Source organism: Merops nubicus, unplaced genomic scaffold (assembly GCF_000691845.1).
Source record: "Merops nubicus isolate BGI_N331 unplaced genomic scaffold, ASM69184v1 scaffold9081, whole genome shotgun sequence".
NCBI lineage: Eukaryota > Metazoa > Chordata > Aves > Coraciiformes > Meropidae > Merops > Merops nubicus.
This window is the reverse complement of record NW_008588967.1, coordinates 1-20,172: the sequence shown is the minus strand read 5'-3', so window position 1 is coordinate 20,172 and position 20,172 is coordinate 1. Positions and strand designations below refer to the sequence as shown.

The 20,172-nt window shown below is 37.4% G+C and overlaps 1 protein-coding gene across 1 annotated transcript; it reads left to right on the top strand.

Annotated features, from left to right (window-relative positions):
• Positions 1-5,447: 5,447 nt before the first annotated feature.
• On the top strand, positions 5,448-14,458 carry LOC103781701 (cortactin-binding protein 2-like). The gene is made up of 6 exons (XM_008949424.1): positions 5,448-5,632; positions 5,841-6,026; positions 7,901-7,961; positions 8,846-8,978; positions 10,869-10,970; positions 13,827-14,458. Exons 3-6 carry the CDS (start codon positions 7,918-7,920, stop codon positions 14,070-14,072), a joined length of 525 nt encoding a protein of 174 aa, XP_008947672.1. The 5' UTR covers positions 5,448-5,632; positions 5,841-6,026; positions 7,901-7,917; the 3' UTR covers positions 14,073-14,458.
• Positions 14,459-20,172: the final 5,714 nt, after the last annotated feature.

The following is a 20,172-nucleotide window of genomic DNA, read 5'->3' as shown; positions in this document are numbered from 1 at the left end:
CCTGTAGCAGACCCCTACAGTAACATATACATCCTATATAATAGGATACATAGTTATAAATCTTTGAGTCCTTAGAGAACAGACATAGTAAAGTGGAACCATTAGGAGTGGTTGTCTGGTTGTGGGTACGAATTGCTTCCAGAGTCCTTGTAAAGTAATGGGGAGGGTGGTGACTGTAGGCAAGCAGATACATTACAGTGGTGGAATTGAGGTATAGTCCAGAGGACAGTGAAGTAAAACTATGTATCAGAATTGTTCTCCATTCTCTTGAGGTGTAAGATTGTATTCTCAAGCCTACGCTGGAGAATATCTGCTGATCTAAGCCCCTTTATAGAAGGACAGAAATGCTTTGATCATAGATCATTCAAGATCAGAGAGAAAAACTGACTTCCACTGAGCACAAGGCCAAGAAATACAGCAGTGCAGACAATTGCAGCAGCAGTGCTATTCTGACTTGTTCACAGGCTGGATCAAACTTATTCTGCCAAACTTCTTTGACTACCAGAACTTGCAGCATCATGTGACAGATGACATTTGCTGGCTATTTGGTTTGTGCTGAAAAGCAATCCCTGGTCTTATAGGTTAAATTTTAGCAATGTGCTAGGTTCCCATCTCTGACTGAAGTTGAACAGACTTTGGGTAGTAATCTCATTATTTTCTCTAAGATATATGGTGGCTATCTGGAGAAAACAAGCCATGTGTCGTCTTGTATTTTCCCTAATTAAATAATGAATAAAAATGCCCAGTGTGCCAGTACTTTTGTGTTTTTCAATACATATATGTACCATATGCAAACACAAACGCCAGCTGATGTGTGGCTTAAAATAGTGGATTCCAAAGTTAAAAATAAAAATAGTTGAGTCTGTTATAAAAATTTAGGGGAAAGTAAAAGCGCATTTATTGTTTGAATAATAGGATATTTCAAAGATCCTTGCTGTGTATTCTAATACCTTTTTTGTGCCTTAATGTTTTCAAATGTAATGATTTTTACCCCTTATTTTGGACTGATAAGATATATGGGAACAATTTAAATGTTTTTCTGTGTGGACTCTATATTGTTCACCTGTAGACTGTCAAGATGCTCTGGCTTAAGTGCTGGTAAATACTATCCCTAGTGCACCTTTTAATGCTTCCTTTAATTCAAACTGTTGCAGAGGATAATCCTAGGATTAGGATGATGAAGGCTATAATTTAGAGTCAGATGGAACAGAAGATTTTTCTGGCACCAAATAATTTGCCTTTAACAAGGCATATGAAAAATATAAGTCTTAGAAGAAGGCATCTTTCCTTCATTGCTACTAAATCCAAAATCAATGTGGAAATGCACCGAGAACATATTTGGATCAGACCTTTCTGTTCAGTGTGAGTTTGTGTTCTTTTGTATGCCTGATTTATATCACATACATTGCAGAGCATGTGATAGGTACCTCTTGTAATCCTAATCTTAAATGCCAGAGAAAAAATAGTGCTGCCAAATTCGTGTCTGTTTCCCACAAGGAAGTAGAGGCATGCCAATTTATTTATATTGATCAGGAGATAGCTTTTAAAGTGTAGTTGGGGAAATAACTTTTAATACAAGACTTCAATATACTCCATAAAACCGTTTGACCAGTTCTTAACTTCCTGATTTCTGTAAAAAAAAAAAAATATTAAAAAAAACATATATATATATATACAAAAAAAAGCATTCAAGGAAAGCAGCACTGGTTTTATGTCATGTCAAACGTCTTTTCTGTCTTCAGTTCAGAGGCAAAGTCCCTCCTCCATGTGATCCTGTGTGCAAGATCATAGACTGGATTCTCGCTGTTTGGCACCAGCTCAACTCTTGCTTGTCACGTCTGGGAGCACCTGAAGCTCTTATGGGGCCAAAACATTTCTTCTCTTGTCCTGTGGTGCCAGGGCACGGCCAAGCGACAGTGAAGTAAGAGCTCTGTTCCCACTTAACACTGTTCACTGACTACTAGAGACTTACTACAAATGTTGTAGTTATGTTTCTCCCCAAACCCATCCGACTCAGCAACGTTGCAAGTATTTTAGTGGAAGTGATTGGAAGTTTTAAACTTTAGTTTGGTATTTAATTACTAGAGGAGCAATTCTGAAGGACACAGGTGGGAACAGGGTTTCTGACACTGGCTGAAAGTCAGTCTTGTCATCTTTCCGTTACTTTCTGACAGAGGTTGCAAAATACCACTTGTACTGGAAGGGCCAATAGTGCTCAACACTTTAAAGGTTTTTGTCTTCATTTCAAGACAGCTCTGTAAAGAATTCTGTCCATTAGTGAACAGGCCAAAATAAGACTCAAGAATTCTGAGCTTGAGAAGTTGGTAACATTTCCTTCTGAAGTCACATATGAGGGAAATTTGGAGAATGATTTCCTCATTCTTTTTAATGTATGCATGTTTAAAAAATAATACTATATAATTTCACAGATGTATTATTTTAGCAAATAAGTCAGATATGTACATTTAGCTATACATGTGGTTAGATGTCCAGTAACAAATGAAAAATTATGAAAATTTTGTATTCCCTACAATTGCATGAACATCTGCTCACACTCCAACTTAGCTGCAAATGCTAGCAAGTGATAAAAGAAATAGTTACAGAATTTTGAATTATATTCATTCAATTCTAACATGTTGCTTGACTAAATTAGAAAGGTAATGAGCCTCTAATTAAGATTCAAACTTATTCATAATTCAAATAATAATGTTGATTTCTGGAGGTGCAACTTTACTTTTCTCACCCTGCTTTCCAGCATCCTCCTGAGTTGTTACTTCTGTTCCCTCTCGGACTTTTTACTCTTGTACAAGTTTTTGCTGACCCTTCTTCCAGGGTTCTTTGCTTAGTCTGTGCATTGGCTTTCTTATCTTCTATTCTGTGTGCAGATCTTGATACATTTTGCTTGTTCATTTTCCATTTTATTCCAAAAGGGCTGGCTGTCTAATATCCTAAGTAATTATCAAAGTCTCAGTGTGAATGTAGCATTGACTTGAAATTTTATGGGTGCTATGAAATAAAAAAAAAAGTATACTATGCATCTATCTCCTGACACCCTTTGGAAACCAGTCCTCTGAAATGTCTTAATCATTTATTTATTCCAGTGGCATTAGTAGAGGACAGAACTAGTCCTTAGATATTTTAATTATGCATTTCTCAGTTTGGATTTCTCCGAAGCATGGCTTTGACTGGATTCACAATGTTTTATTTTAAGCATAACCCCAAAATGTATTGTATAGTAACAATGTACCATCTGACTCCTCATTTTAATGTAGTTTTTGCCTGTTAATAAATAATTAAAAAGCACAGTTCCAGTGAGCACTTACTGGATGCTTTTTGTTTTAACATACAACAGCTAAGAGTGAGGTCATAAAACTAGCAATAAATAGGTATAATTAGCAGCTCACTGGTTGCTGTTACTTCAATCTAATTAACCACTTCTGTCCTCTTGCCCCTCCTTTTCCCTGTGCTATTCTGCTGATTTTTGCATTTATTAAAGCTCCACTGAGTTCACAATTCATTAGGACAGTAGACAGCTATCTACAAACTGGGTTTGTTCTGGGCTAATGGTTGGCACGAGGCAAGTGGCAGAAGCAGGCAGCTGGGAAGGGAGTGAGAAGGCCTGATAGGGAGCTGGTTCCCACTGGCTCCTGCTTAATGTAGTGAACAAATGAGGAGAGTTGTAGCCACTTTTTCTTTCTTGGTTTTGACCTAAGGAATTAGAGATGATGTTCCAACAGGAAGGAGTTTCACTTTACAGCTTGTTTTCAGGGGCAGGGTGGTGCTATACCTTTCCTAAGTAGTGGCTGTATCAAAGAACTGGGGACTTGATCAAGGCAGAAACACAAGATTGAATTTAAACACCAGGTTGTCACTTAATTTAGAGAGGGTGGCATTGTACCAGCCCATCAGTTGTTAACTGTTAGATTACAGTGGGCTCTAGTAATTTTATATTTGCAGTGTTCATTTCTGGCTAGCAGTTCTGCAAAATGTCAAAGGCTTACATAGGCAGAAATGAGAGAGAGTTATTCATTACTAAAATGAAAGCAGTAGTTTATCTTGGTAGCTTAGCTCAGCTAGCAGAAGCATACTGTATCTATATGGAATGGTATCTACATTATGCTAAGGAAGCTTCAAGGACCATTTCTAATATGCATTTTACATCTTAGCAACTATACTAATTATTTCTCTAACTCATGTAACTTTCATTGAGCTTATACCAGCATTTTGTAGCATGGTTACATATCATAAAAACTCGATCTTATGCTTCATAACTAACCAAAAATACATCTATCTATATGATTCATGCCTTTTTATGTTAATTTTTTTTTTTTTTTTTAAAAAAGCCAAAAAAGTATCATAGTCTTTTTGGGTAATAAAATGGCTTCTGCGTATCAACATCTTCAACAAAATTATTCATTTAAATCAAACAGACATTTTAGCCTTCACTTTTTCTGAATGGATTTCTGTGAAGCTGCAACACAGCATTATAGCCTATCGTTTCTTAGAGACCTTTAATATCAACCCTCCCACACTCAATCTTACCATCTTCCTCTCATAAGAGGGTATAAGGGGAAAAAAAGTAATTTAATTTGATCTAAAAAAGATTCTCCATGTGTCTGTTATAGATGTGAGCTGAGCCCTAAGCCTGAAACTTCTAGCCTCTCTCACTTGAGAAGTATAAGCTGTAAAAAATAGCGTCCATTTATTTCCCAATACAAATTTTCCACTTCTGCGCTAGAACAACATCACACTTATCTCTTAGAAAAGCCAAAGTCCCAGAAGAACCATGTGCCTTTGAATGAAGTTTCTGTAATCAGACCCAGTCCCTAAACCCAGCCGTCAGGGAGGGGGATGGCAGCCTGGAAACGCAGCTCCCCATGGATGCGCTGGACAAAAGGCGAGTGAGAGCGACGCAGCTGCGCGCAGAGAGAGGGCTTGTGGACTGGGCAAGTTTGGAAACGGAAGGACCCTAGAAAGGGGGCAGTTCTAACACAATGCCTCTTTTTTCCCACACTGGCTGCAAATAGGCTATGAATGAACACCTGCAAGCATGGAAACTTCTCCATGCAGTGGCAAAAGCAAAAGGGACATTTTTGTGTGTACATGAACACATCTTTCTGAGATGTTCTTTTTTTTGACCTTAAAATGAAAAGGATGTTTCATCCTTCCATCCTTCAGGATGCTGAAGGAGGAAAAGCATCAGATGGTAAATAGTTTGACAAAGCAACCTGAAGAAAGCTAGCTCAAATAATTTAATATAAAGCAAACCTTTCCTTAAATCAATTCCTCTCTGAAGTGAGGTACAATAGGAAGTCCAAAATATATGTGCGTCCTGAATATGCAAAATCCAGTATGTTAGCCAAAGTACAAAATCTTGGGTTTTGATAATTGTCTCTCAAGTTAAGGGACTGTTTGTGTGCCTGCAGGTGGATGTCCAAGTTATGGAATGCTGTGATAGCTCCCAGAGTTCAAGAAGCAATACTCTCCAGAGCCTCTCTGAAACGACCATCTGTACCAGGACAAGCGATAGCCAAAAAGAATCCTAGCCAAGGTCAACAGGCTGTTGTTAAAGCTGCTCTCAGTATCTTGCTAAATAAAGCTGTTTTGCATGGCTGTCCTCTGCCCAGAACAGGTAACAGTGAACAGTCTGAAAGCCAAGTAGTTGTACATTGCCAAAGTGGGGCTTTTAACTATGTGTTTCCTTTTATAAAATTGCCACAAAAAGTAAGTGTGGTTATGATGGGAGGTGTGTGGTTTAAAGCATTTACAGTCACTAAACCAAGTAGTAGAAGAAACATTTGCTACAGTCAATTCTTAACACTGTTCTACTTTGGTTTCAGAGCTAGATAATTATATAGCAGATTTTAAGGGAGGAAATTTTCCTTTATCCGTGGTTTCAAGCTACAAAAATTGCAGTAAAAAAAGAGGTGAGAATGCTTCTTGGAGAAAAGTCAGCACAAGTCCTCGCAAAAAGTCAGGCCATTCATCCTCCCAGTCTTGGAATGTTCAGGAGACAAACACTGAAGGTAAAGCTTTCTGGTTTTGTTGCTGGAAGGAGGTGTGGGTGGTTTAAGCTGCCTAGATATTAATCTAACTTTTTTCCTACATCATGAATTAAAAATTCTCAATTAAATGGCACTTATGCTTGTTTACCTTTTTTTTTTTTTCTATTTTTTTAAAAAAAAATATTTCTTTGTGACTTCGAGGTATCCTAATCGATTTGTTTGTTTTTTCTAATGCCCTTCCTGTTGCCTGATAATGAGGTAGGCTTTGGCTCAGCTGGTGGAAGACTGAGCAATGGTTCCACCTCATTTTGTGTGGAATGATGCTCTGTCATTCTCTTCCTCAATACCAGAAGAGAGAAAGCTTCATTGCTTGATTGGTACTCCTTAGTTATGCACCTGATTTACAGTATAGCTATTTTTGGGGGGTTGTACCTGTGGTTTATAGCATTGCTACAATCATTTCTGTTGTCTGTATCTAAGTAAAACTAATGAATACATGCATTCTCTGATCATTCATCCCTTGCTCAATGTTATTGGATAAATTGAGCAGAATAATCTAGAAGCCCTGTAGTAGCAGAGATATTTGGTTTTAATTGAAGATTTTTGTTTTATTTTCTCTTTAATTACAGAAAAAAAGGCAAAATTTCTGTGTAATCACAGATACACTAAAATTTTCAAGAAGTTTCCACATACTTTTCAGTATGCTGCTTGATAGAAAAGGCTTTGTATGACTAGATCTGTGTGTGTATATAAATGGATACACTAAAATTTTCAAGAAGTTTCCACATACTTTTCAGTATGCTGCTTGATAGAAAAGGCTTTATACACACACACAGATCTAGTCATATAAATGTGAAAGTTGTATTAGTAGCTGACACTTTTGAAATGTCTTTTCACCTCAAGATCATAAGCCATCTAACAAGCAGTTTACTGGACAGGGATAATGTCTGAGTATGTGCAGAAGCAAATTCTTATTCTTTCAAAAGGAGAAGAAATCTGTCTAGAAGGAAAACTTAGGACTACCATAACCAACCAATATTGAACAGGAAAATTAGAGAACAAAATCCAATTATTTATTTTCCTTTCAGAAAATGAAGGCAACTTCTTCAGAGAGGAGTGAGGAAGGGATTTAGAGAGAAAGAGGCTTATACACACACACTTCAGAAGCAATAAGAGTCTAGCCTCAATTACCTCAAACACAAAAGACTAAAATACTTGATGCCTGGTACTTCATAATGTTAAATTGAGCTATTCATTTCTTCAGCTCTTGTTCAGAAAGAAGTTTGCTTTTTTTGAACTGCAACTCTAACGTCCTGATTTTGCTTTCTAGTTCTCTAGTTGAATTGTGAATTTGTCTAATCCTACTAAGAGGATTTAAAAAATCAAATTAACATAATCTCAAGTAGGATGGTTGATACTGTATCTTGTACCTGAGAATGTTCTTGGAATCCAGTTAATATCTGTGAGCTGAAGATAAAAGGCAGAATGGTGAATTTAATTTTAGTAGCCTTCCATTCCTGACTATCAAAATCAAATGTTGTTCCTCATCCAAGTAAGAGTAGGTTGTTTGATTTTACTTAAATGAAGCAAACTTAAATCTTTTTCTGCTGACAAGTGATTTCTATTTGATAGAACCAGTAAAGAGTGGTTCAAGTGCCTTGCACAGAAACCTCATGTTCTGTCTTCCACAAAAGCTTGGGCAACTCATGCCCTGTTTGCCATTTTAGCAGTTCCTAATGCTACTCTGAACAGTTTCAAGGGATGTATTCTGATCTTGAGCAGACTCTATTGATATTAGCCAGTAAATGCAAAGGTATTTCCCCTGTTTATCACAAATTTTAGAATAAAGAAATCAAGGCACAGGATACTAACAAGTCAATCTCTCTTTTGTGCAGGTATAAAATCTAAGACTATGTTGCAACCAAACTGTAAGAAAAGAGCTTCTCTTGCCACAAAGTAAGTTTTAATTTCTGGCATTTATAACACCTAGCAAACAATAAAGATGATAAAATTGTGTTGTAAACTAGCACATTATAATGAATAGATGAAGAAATGTATTTGGTAATATTTTGGTTCTGCATCTGAAGAAAGAAATTGTTTTCAATTTTTAGTTACAACAGAAAACTTATGTACTACAATATTATTTTAGAGTCCATTTCTGTAATTCAGACCTTGCACCACAACATGTCATTTTATGTAACAGAATAGTCTAGGACTTAATATTATGTAACCCTTACTCTGCCATGCAAAGTATGCTTTTCTCACCTGACATAATTCTCAAACTCTTTGTCTCTTCTAGCTTACTGAACAGCAGTTCAAAATGGGATAGCACATGCACTCTAGTCTATACAACAGAGAGTTTCTCTAAGGAAATGTATGAATTTGCCAGAGGGAGCTGCATTTGAGACTATACTTCAGTCTGAAACCTTGGGTTTACTATATTCACAGGCACAGAGAGCACACAGTATTTGTGCTTTCAGTATGCCAGGGTTATTTTACGTTTTTGGAACCAAGTACAAAAAGGAGAGTGGAATAAAATTGGTTGCTTCATCTTACAAAGAGGGAAATCTTTGAAGATAACAGGCAGAAGAATCCTTTGTTAGGATTTCAGAATGGAGAGAATAATTTGAAGAGAAAGGAGTTCTATTATGATATAACAACTATTGCTGCCACTTACGTAGATTTTATTTTCTTTCTTTTTGTGGTAGTAAAGGTCTTTTGGAAAGAAATCACTTTTTTTTTTCAGGTGTGTATAGTATTTATTCTAAATTCTGTATCATAGCTTAATTGTTCTCTCAATTTCTGGTTTTTTTTTTTTTTTGGTGCTTGGGTTTTTTTAGGTCTTCAGAGAAGGATCAATTGAGAACGTTAAATCTGGAGCAAAGACTGTCCCTTGGTTCTGATGATGAAGTAGATCTTGTGCAGGAACTTCAAAGTATGTGTTCCAGCAAATCTGAGCCTGATATAAGCAAGGTAAACACAAGGTTTTTAAATAATTTACATCATTACCATATGCAGTTGTTTGCTACGTGTTTAAAATAAATTTTTAATTTAGAAGCATACTTGAACTGAAGAAAATTATTAAATTATTTTGGAATAAGCCAAAGTCAACTAATAAATTATACATTTGAGGGTAAGTGTTCTGCTTTAATATATGTTATTTTAAATTACACCTTCACTTTTTTTTTCTTGTAGAGTTTTTTGCAGTGGAGGCTGAAATGTGTAAGTTTATAAGTGCTAGTGACAACAACCTTCTCTGCATTATTGTTCCCCATGTTATCTTTCATGCTGTCATTGCTTCCACTAGGAAACTGATTTGTAGTCTCAAAGACACAGGAAGTTTTTTCCTAATATGCATTGCACGTTTGGTGTGTTTAATGTCATCCCACTGGCCATCGCAGAACTGACCCAAGCTCCTCTGCTGTGTAGGCAAAATGCAGTTTTGCTGCTCCAAGCAAGAAAGAATGGATGGGCCCAATTCTTTAGCAGGGGCAGGAGAGGGTGAAGGATGCTTGCCAGGCTTATAGGTTTGGGGCTAAGTTCTGTGCTAGAATGCGTTGTGGGAGGCCTGTTGGAGTGGAGGGTGGAGCCATGAATCTCTCTCATTTTTCCTTCTACACCAAAAGCATCCGTCTCTCCCTGTAGCTGTAGCTATTTTATTCCTTCTTTCCTCCTGGCACAGCTGAGGTAGGTGGCTGTGACAGCAGGCTGTGCTGTATCTTCTGAAACACAGATAGTCAGTCGTAGGCTACTGTCCAGTTAGGCTGGACATTACATCCCCTAGGATCAGCCTGCACAGCAGTTCCATTATTTTTTCTTGATGAAGTATTCTATGCAGTCATAGAAGTCAACAAAGTTTTTATTAAAAAAAGAAATAGAGTGTTTGGGAAGATTGTTCAACCCATTTAATGAAATCCTTTATTACAGTGTTTTATTTGGGTTTGTTTTTTTTTTTTTTTAAGTATTTACAGTACTTGCATGAGTCACATGCATCACACATGCACTAGTCAGCAAGGATTTACCATATCTATCCTTGAAAGAATGGGATGGGCTTAAAGAAGTGGTAACTTAAAATTGTTTAATAACATGTAAAATGTAATTGCCCATTGTTGACAATTGAAGGAAATATGGGTTAGATAAGGAAGCAGATAGATGTCACTGTCTTTTGTTCAGTTTCCTCACCATGGGTGGAACCATCCATGGCTGGAATTTCTGTTGTTAATTCCCTAGCTGCCTAGTAGAGCCTTACAGAGGTAAGGGTGCTGTTGCATGTTTTCTTTGTGTGATGTAATTTCAGGCTGTAATCAAAATTAGTGTTTCTACATTATAATTTGCCCTCTCACTCAAACATGTTCCTGCTGCCTCTGTTATGTTGGGACTGAGTACACCTGTAGTGGCAGAGTTGAACTGGATCAGCTTGCCCCTGGATCACATACCTAGTTTTCAGTGAGGACAGAAGGCTGATCAGACTCTGCTGTTGCATAGTCACAAGGTTTGATGGAAAACCATAGAGGAAGAACATGGCCTAATGAAGAGAATAAGAGCATTTCTTCCTGTGATGTTCCTGGGACTGGATAAAACTTAATGGGAAACTGCCCTTAAGCTCCACTGAATAGTATTGCTCTGGAAATGTATGTTTAGTTTTCCTCTGATAACAGTCGATAGGAAATCTCTCTCTGTATGTCCCATCTCCTACAAATGCACTCACAGGTAAAGAAAAGATATTTTAACTGCTTCACCTATTTATGTATTGCATTGCACAAGAAACTACATGAAAATAAAATCAAGGCTTCAAAATTTGACAAATTGAAACAAAATCTTTGCTGTGAATAACTAAAGTCGCCATTTTCTTATCTTTTTTAGATTGCAGAATCTAAGGGTGAGGTATTGCTGTTCAATAGTTCTCAGAACAATCCCGTATTTGCAGCAAGTGGTACTAACCAAAGTAAAACAACAGCACAAAGGGTAGGTGGAACAAGTTTTGTAGTAGTTTAGGGAAGGTGTCTTGAGATTCTCCAAGATAGAATTCCTGGTTGGATATAAAGAATCACTGTTCCAGTGCCCTGTTTATTACAAGAATAAACTGTCATGATTCTTAGGAAACTTGCTAGACATACCATGCAAAGTTTCCTCAATGTGTCTTAATGGAAACCAGAGATTTATTAAACAATGGATGTATTTGCTTCCGTTTTCATGTTTACATGAAGCCATCTTCCTGTGCCAAGTATTGTTGACATTACTTTATTATAAATTATTTTCATCAGATTTTTGAGTAAATTAAAAGCCCCAGGTTCATCGTTTCCCCCCAGTTAATGTTATTCAATAAGTTTGCAGAAGTACAAAACTTTTTTTTTTTAATGGTTGATGTAAAATTGCTGGCTCAATCATTTATTTTTCTACCTTTTTTTTTTTGTGATTACCCAAATACATATGAGTTCAAGCCATTACTTTCCTAACTGTTGTTAGCAAAGTAGAGTTGAGCTCTGGTGTCAAAGCTCTCAGTGGTAGAAATTCTGAGAAGACATATTACCAGAGTTTGTGAAGAACAGCTTTTTCCTTTTTTTTTTTAAATAGGGGAATTTAATTTCTTTTTTCTAGCTAGCTACTTCTTGTATATATGGTTATCTTGCCGTATTATTTATGAGAAATCAAAAGAAAACCTATGTTACAAGTTGGGTGATTCTGGGAAAAGACATTCCAACTGTCAAATTTTACTAACTTCAGACCAGTTTCAGAGTGAGAAGATGAACTGAATACTACTGGATGATATACTAGGTCCAATATCATCTTCTTTTCAGAAACTGAAACATTGTTTGTGGGTGCTAACACCCTACTAAATATGAGGATGAAATTATATTCTGCTTATACTCTTTGCATAATAAAGTAAAAGTTATGCTTTCTCTGTTGTTACACTTTTTCCCCTTTTCTTTCTTGCTCCTTGTTTTTGAACATACAGACAGCTGGTGAGCACAGGGCTCAGTTAACCTCAGCCAGAGCAGAATCTGTTGTCTGTGTTCCTTCACTAGGCCCTCTGTGTTCCCTCAATGGGGGTCCTGTAGAGTCCAATCCACGCACTTTTACTTGACTCAGATATGTTGTTTTCTAGAGACACTCTGTTTTTTCCAGGTACAATCAAGCAGCCCTGAAAATAGCTTAACATGCACACCTAAGTTTTAAAATGCTAAAATTGGATGAGAAGACTTACCACTCTCACCATCATCTTTTTTCATACCCAGATATTGAAAATATTTGAATATTTTGTGTAATTTTACTTAAAATCCAGGTAATAGTCTCCACTAACAGAAATAACTTTAAAATTGCAGAACTTCCTTTAGATATACTGCCTTTGAATATTTCTCTAAACACATTGATTTCAGGCAATACAAATCAGAACTTCACGTAGTAGTGATGCCTGGATAATTTGGTAAGCCAGCTGACCATACCCATTCGTACAGTAAATTTTTCTTAGTGAATTATTTTCCTTTTAAAATTCCATCTAGAATGAAAGATTTAACTACATTGACGTTGGAGGTGGACAAGCTTGGCTACCTTTGAGGTTTTTGAAGCACTTAGTCAAAAGATTTCATACAGAATTAAAACTGATTTCCCATACCTTTGGGGAAATGTTGGCCAAAATTAAGGAAACATAACCCAAACTTTTGCTAGAGGGGAAAAAGTTCTAATAGAATGACAAGCGTGGTTTCTAGTTTTAGTCATTAGTACAATAAATTTATAAAAAATTTAGAAGAGCACAGTCTCGATTTGGAAGCAGATGTCAAACTTTTAGAAGCAGTTGTAATGATAATAAACCCATGCAGCTGCAAAAACTGGTGTCTGAAAAAGAGTTTGAGTAAAAAAGATTAATAAAAACACGCAGCGATGAATCATTTCTCTTCATGCCACCAATCTGTATATGAAGAGCAGCAGCTGATGGTGAAAATGAACTTTTTAGTATAGCTGCCTAGAGGGTGATGTGGATTCAGCTGAGGCTAACAATTAAGGTCCTGACTCTCCTTCCCTGCTTGTGGAAAGGTGGACGTCCCTCATGAAAGTTGTATGTTAGTGACCCACCACAAAATGGCTAAACTAACATCTTTCTCCTGAACTATAAAGGAACAAAAAAGAACAACGTACCTGACTTGGGCACCTGAGGTATCTAAATTTGGGCAGGGTGAATGTGGTCTTTTTTTAAGAATGTAGCTTCTTAGCATAAATAATTTGAGATGCTAAAATCTAATTTTATAAGAAAACAACCTGTAAGATTATGGATTAAAAAGTAATTCGCATTTCAGTATCTGTTCTTAGGGTATTATATTTTGTTATTATTTATGGCCATGATGGTACAAAATTAAAGTTAATAGCTTTATTCAAGCTGTAAAGGTGATTTTTTTTGTTTTGTTTTGGTGTTGGGTTTTTTTTTGGTTCATAACTACCTAATTTTTCTTTATTTTTTTTCCCCTTTTAGCAGTGGCTGCAGCTGTCATTTCTCCACAGTAATGAAAGAAAAAACGTGTATTTTTTTAATCTGGGTACTTTTGAAATTGAGACATCTGAGAACCAAATTTAGGTTTTTTTTCAATGATGGTGCAAAACCCCCATTTACTTATTTTGGTATTCTAAGATGTTGATGGTATTTCCGTTCAGTCAAAGAAGCAAAAAAGAGCCAGAATTTGTTCACCAAGCAGTGAGAAGCTGTCATATTAAACTGGAAAAGATTGTAAATAGCAAGGGTTCTATGGGTCTGGTGGGGTTGGTTCGTTGTTTTTCAGGTTGAACTGATATAATTGTTTATACAGAAAGTGCTTTTTTTTCTATCCATAGGCTGGAATGCGTCCTCTCAGCAGCAGTCGAACTGTGGAAAGCAGCAACAGTAAATCAAAGACAGAGTTGGGTGTTTCAAGAGTTAAATCTTTTCTTCCTGTTCCTAGAAGTAAAGTCACCCAGCCTTCTCAGAATACTAAAAAAAGCAGCAGCAGTAATACAAGGCAAATAGAGGCAGATATTAACACAAAAAGAGAGATTTGGAATTTGCACAAAAAAGAACAAATAGAAAAATCTAATAAATAAACCTGCCTCCCATACAATTTTCTGTGTTCATATAATCTCTACTGCAAAGAACCAAGTACACAAATTTGTAAATATTTTTTTAAAATAAACTGTTTCCCTGTAATGTAAAGTTTGTACAGGACCACAGTTTTATTTCTGTGTAAATCAGCTGGAAATTATCTTGATTTAAACTTCAGAAATGGGCAGTTTTGCAACCTTCATAGATTTTTTTTCTTCTTCTTCCTTTATTATGAAAATTACTCATTTAAATGATAATATTCAGGGGTATTACCACAAGATTCTCTTTGTGTATATACTGTACATAAATGTATTAAGTTCACATATTAAACTGCATTCAGATGAGTTGCACAATATGTACAGCAATGGCTTAAAGCTATTGTACATGCATTTTAAAGACATTTTTATCTTCACTTAATAAAAAACTAATGGAATGTGGCAATAACTAAAATGATTGGAAATGCAGATCAATTACTTTCAGCTACAAGCCATATTAAACTCTTTGATTTCCCCATCATCTGCCTGCTGAATTGTGAGTTTTGTTTCTCCCAAGCTTCTCTTTATTGAAAATGTCATGAATTTCCATTGTAACTTTTATCTTTTAAAAAGGAAAGAGATTGAGAAATTAAAATGCAATAAAAGTTATTTTTCTCAGACTCTTATTCTTTGATAGATTTGAAAAAATGTGATCATTTATTAACTTAGTTTTTCTCATATACCGTAAAAACTTTTATATCCTTCATTAATTTTTTGAAAATATGTGAGAAATAATAGTGTTTTACAGAAGCAGTTCTTGACTGAGAAGGAATTTGAGCACAAGCTTAACTCCAGTATTATCAGAGAGAATGTAGTAGCGATAACATGAGGTACCGTGTGATTATCAATTTCTATTGTGGATTTACAATGCAATTGCTGTGACCTGAGTAGCAGTTCTATTTAAGCATTTTTCATTTTTGCCCCCACAACAAAGGTAGATGGTGTTCCCATGAGGGAGGGTTTCTACGAAGGGGGTATTTCCCCAGCCTCTCTGTATGGTAGCTGCAATTACATAGCTGTGAATTGTAATGATGTGGAAACGCTCACTGTGCCAATACCTCATCAGGTAGGCAGAAGAAAGTGCAGAGATTTCTTGAGATCAGACTTGGATGCCTTCCAGTGGGCTACCAGGGGATAGTTTTGAGAGCTGTGGGCAGTACCATGGTCATGCCTAAAATTTCCAGAGTAGCGTTTTGGTCAAAATAAGCCTGGAAGAGGACAGGATTAGCTAACGGCTTCCTAACACTTCACCTTTGTATGTAAAACAGTCATCCCAAACTCATGTCAATAAAATTTTTGTACTGCATAGTGTCTGTGTGTGTGTGTTACCTCTATAGAGAATATTAGAAGCTTATTTCTGTAAGCATTTCCCATACAGTATGTTTAGAAAGTACTATATCTTTCAGTAATCACTGTTCTATTACAACTTCAATTTCTTTTGCGGTAGTAACATATAATCGAACACTGATGATTTCTCTAGAGGTTGGTTTGATGTTATTTTTCTGCAGTAATTTTGGTGCTGCAAAATGGGATGCTACTTTTGCAGTTGGTTCTTAGCAGAGTGAGTCAGCTGCAAACCACTTCAGGCCAGAGCAAATGGGTCTCAGCAACTGGCATCCCTGACGTGTTGAAGCTGTGTGGCAGCTTGTGTGAGGAGCTCAGGCATGGGTTTCATGGTGAGGAGGAACACTAAATGGAAACTGGTTTTTGTAGCAATTGCATGAATTACAACTTTGGGATTTATAATTGCAATAAATCAATTTTTTAAAATAAAAACTAAAAAATCCAGACATACTTCTAAGCTAGGTTCATTCTATATTAAAAATACACCTTGGAAATGTCAGACCTCTTTTAGATCAAGAGTTAGCAGTGTGGTTTTGTGTGGGAATATCTTAGGCATGGTGTCCCAAAGCATGTTTTGAGGTATATTTTAAGACTCTCTTATATCGTCTGTGAGAATCAAAAGTGTTCTGTGCTGTACTTTGAGTGAAAATCTGCAGAGGATCAAGTAACTTTGATCATCTGTTCATGGTATGAAAGTTAGGTCTCTTGCTAAATTTAGTGTTGCCTTGCAATGCCCTCATTATCCTGTTTTTTCAGCCTGCTGTCCTAATCTCTCTCCATCTGCATCTTTTACCTGGTTGATTTCTACCTGCTATCATTTTGTGTGTCTGTCTTTCTGTTCAATACAGTCTGTGGTCTTCATACATCTTTAATTGCACAGTATGTTGCAGGTCTCCTAACTGTTAAGCTCTCCTTTTAGGCCATGTCAGTTCCTACCCTCAAGTGGTGAAAACCACATAACCATAAAATCACGTGGCTGTGGACATACTGGCTTCCCCCTTGGTTTTTCTTTGGGAATTGTGCAGAAGCATGGCAAGGCTCCGTTCATGAGCTCAGGGCTTCACTGCATCTCCAGGTTCTTCCTGGGATGCCAGAAACAGCACTCCTCCTCCGTGACTTGTAGTATCAGCTACTCTCATTTTGGGTTAGTGATAGGCAAAATCCTTTTTCTTTGTTCCTTCCTGTGTCTTAAGCAGAGAAGTTTCAAGTGTGCAATCTCTGGTGGACCACACTGCTCCACCCTGCTCCCATCTGTTACCTCCTGTATCTTTAAAGAGGTGAGGTTGAGTGAAGAGAGACCCTGTCTATATAGGGGAGTATCTCAAAGTATAGGGAAACTTCAAAGGTTGCATCCATTCCACAGGCCACTCGGTCAGTGAAAAGACAATTCAGCCTCTATCTCACTACGCTGAACTCCTTATACACAGCTCAATTTCTTCAGCCCTTCCAATCTTCTTCCCAAAATTTCAGCTCCACGAAAAGACAATTCAGCCTCTATCTCACTACGCTGAACTCCTTATACACAGCTCAATTTCTTCAGCCAGAGGAACAAGAAAGATCATTCTTGTTCACCAATGACCTTGGTGAGTCCCAAAATTACAGCTCCACACGTCAGTCCTGAAAATAAAAGCTTTCGGCATGTGTCCTGTTGTTCTTATTTCTTAACAAGGAACATGGAGTTTGTTTCTTTAAACAGCATCTGAATCCATCAGACAATATTTGCCTCAGTTATTTAGTTGCTGAGCATGAGTTCTGAAATGAAGAGAGTGAAGAAACCTGCTCCATCATTTAACCAAGACAGCAACGTTCATCAACAAGAGCAAAATCAGAGGGCCTGAATTTTGGAGGCCCATCTTTTCCCAGCTCAAATAAAGCTCAAGTGATGTACAAAACAAATTAAAACCCTCCAGCTTTCCAGTATAATCGCTGAAGCGAGGCCCATCTTTTCCCAGCTCAAATACAGCTCAAGTGATGTACAAAACAAAACCCTCCAGCTTTCCAGTATAATTGCTGAAGCAGAATAGCCTCTACAGGTGGAAGATGCTTGTAGAAGGAGACAACCTAGAGAAAGGACAAGTGACCACTTTCTTGGTTCTACAGCTAAGGAGGTGTTCATGATGCTCAAACTCTAATTAAGAGACTAGAATTACAAAGTGGCTGCTCTTCAGAAACCTGAAGGCAAAGCGACTGTGGAGGCAGCACGAGGTGTGTTTGTGCTGGGCTGTAGCAAAGGCAGGCTCAGAAGGCAGAAGTTTGCTTTTGCGTATAGTTAAGACACTGAAAAGAAAAGAGTTTTAATTCCAAGGATTTAGAGGAAGAGAAGAAGACCACTTCCTAAGCACAGTGGTAGTCCAAGTGTAGTTTAGCTAGTATTAGCTCAAAAAGGAGCTGGGATACATTCTCCCGTGTCGTGCAGTGCAGGCTTAGGAGAAAGCAGAACATAAATAACTGGCCAGGTCCAGTCGGTGCCAAGTTCCTTTCCCAGCTACAGAGGTTGCACCAAGCTCACAGGCTCATCACAGACACAGCAAGAGTAAATGTAGGCCCCTGAACATATCAGAGTGACTGAAATCCATTTTTATATAGTGTGTTTAAAAAGTCTGGGGAGAGGAAACTAAGAAAACCCATTCATATATTAAAGCCTTGAACACCATGGAAGGAACCTCTAGAAAGAAAAGAACAGGCAAAGTTACACACCACTTGAAAACCTCCAGTTGCATTTACTAGGGTTGTATTTTGAGCTTGAAGTAAGCCCTGGTGAAATTAGTAATAATATGGTTTGTCCTAGGCACGGGAAATTGTTTTTGGAGAACATGAAGGTTTATAAAGGAAATGTGTTACTGTATTGCATTGCATATTTGCTTAATTTGTAAGATTTGTAGGCAGCAATTAATTGTCCATTAGTGAACAATTTTACAGATGGTTTAAAGTGCTTTCTTTTCCCCCAGATGTTTAATCATAGCCAAGTAATGGCAGAGCTAAAATACCAAATCTATATTAGAAAGAGGAGAGAAAAAAATATCAGAATACATTTTAGATAAAGTGAATAAAATGCAACAAGTTATATAGTTCTGAACTGACCTCCAACAATCTACACCTATTCAGAAGTATCATGAGGAAATGTAAAAGGTACCTTTTCCAAGAGCTGTCACATTTCAAATACCTTAAACCTGTTGCTTCAACAGGGCAGAATTCAAGAAGTGTGGAGCCGTTGGGCATTTAGCAGCTCTGATGCTGGTATAGCAGGCTGAGGGATGTGAGGTTAGTGGAAATGGAGAAAGTAGATCTTATAACTTCAGAAATAGATATTTAATGAATAAAATATTAAAGCTAGTAAGACATCCATTAAACAACAGTGAAAGCAAAGTTATTTTTTGGCCTAGTAGGCTTGTTTGACCCCAGTGAGATATTGAGCAGTTCCCGCTAATGACTATTATCAAGTGTGGTTATTTTGTATATAAGATTTATGAAGATGATTAAATGTGTACAGTTCAAGTTTGTTTAGCCTAACCTTGCTTGGCCACTGCTGTCCTAAGATCTTCTTAGTGCTGTATTAGCAGCTTGGCCATCCTGCTCTCTTCTCTGTACTTACAGAAAGCTACAGATTCTCTGCAGAGTATTGTCTTTTTCAGTTTTTTGGTTTCTTCCTAGCAGGCTGAAAAATTAAATCTTTATGTGTAGTAGCATGCTTTTCTCCTTGGCTATATATTGTACACTCCTTTTAATAGTACAAGTGTGTACTTAATAATAACAAAGTGTTTTGGAAAGCACCTTTTTTTTAAAATCTGTTTTGGTTTGGTTTATAAAATGTGTGCAAAGTGAAGTATGTGAAAAGAAAAATCTTAAATAATGCTCAGCCTGCGTTTATGAAGGTCACTGTTCTCTTCCACTGTGTTATTGGGTTATAGCCTCATTTTCTTTTCTTTTTTTCCCACTTGTGCTCCATTTTCCACCATGAAGAGTATGTGTAGCTTCCCAGCATAGCTTCACTAGCTGCTCACATAGCTGTTAACCCGCCAACAGCAAGCGCAAGCATGATTTGTTAGGAAGCAGATGCTGTCATCCTCATTATGGGGACTGGTACTGACTCAGCTCCTCCGAAGTACCCAAAGCAGTATTTTTGGATACTCAAAGCAATATCATGGTCTTCTCCAGCCTTTTCCCTCTTGCCCTCGGAGGGCAGAGACAGAAGAACTTCCACAGTACCTTGCCTGGTCTCTTTGGGAGAAGCAGTACAGTGGTGGTAGCCAGGTAGATAGCAGGAGCCATTTTGATGAATGGTGTCCTACAGGGTGAGGGGCAGTCATTGACTGACTTATTTTTTTCCCTTCAAAGTGCCCCGAGTGTTTGCATCAGCAGCTTCTATATATGTCCCATCTACTACGTGCTTCTGCTGTATTTACCTTTTCCTTTATTGAAGTGTGTCTTTGCTCAGTCCAACTTGCCACCTAACTCTAACAATGGCACAAAAAAATGAACACAACTAATTGTGCAGGCTTTGAAGTGTGCACTGATTCTGATGACACAGTGGTTCTTTTCTGCTGATCTTTCCATATCATCTTGTTTATTTAGATAATAAACTTTCCCGCGTGGTATGTCTGCTGCTACTCTGAGTAACATCCTGAAAAAGAGTGACCCTTGGCACTCCTCCTCGGGCTTGGGACCGAGCTGGAGGGAAACGGGAGCAGGGCAGGGCGAGAGCGGCCGCAGAGTGGGCTCCGGG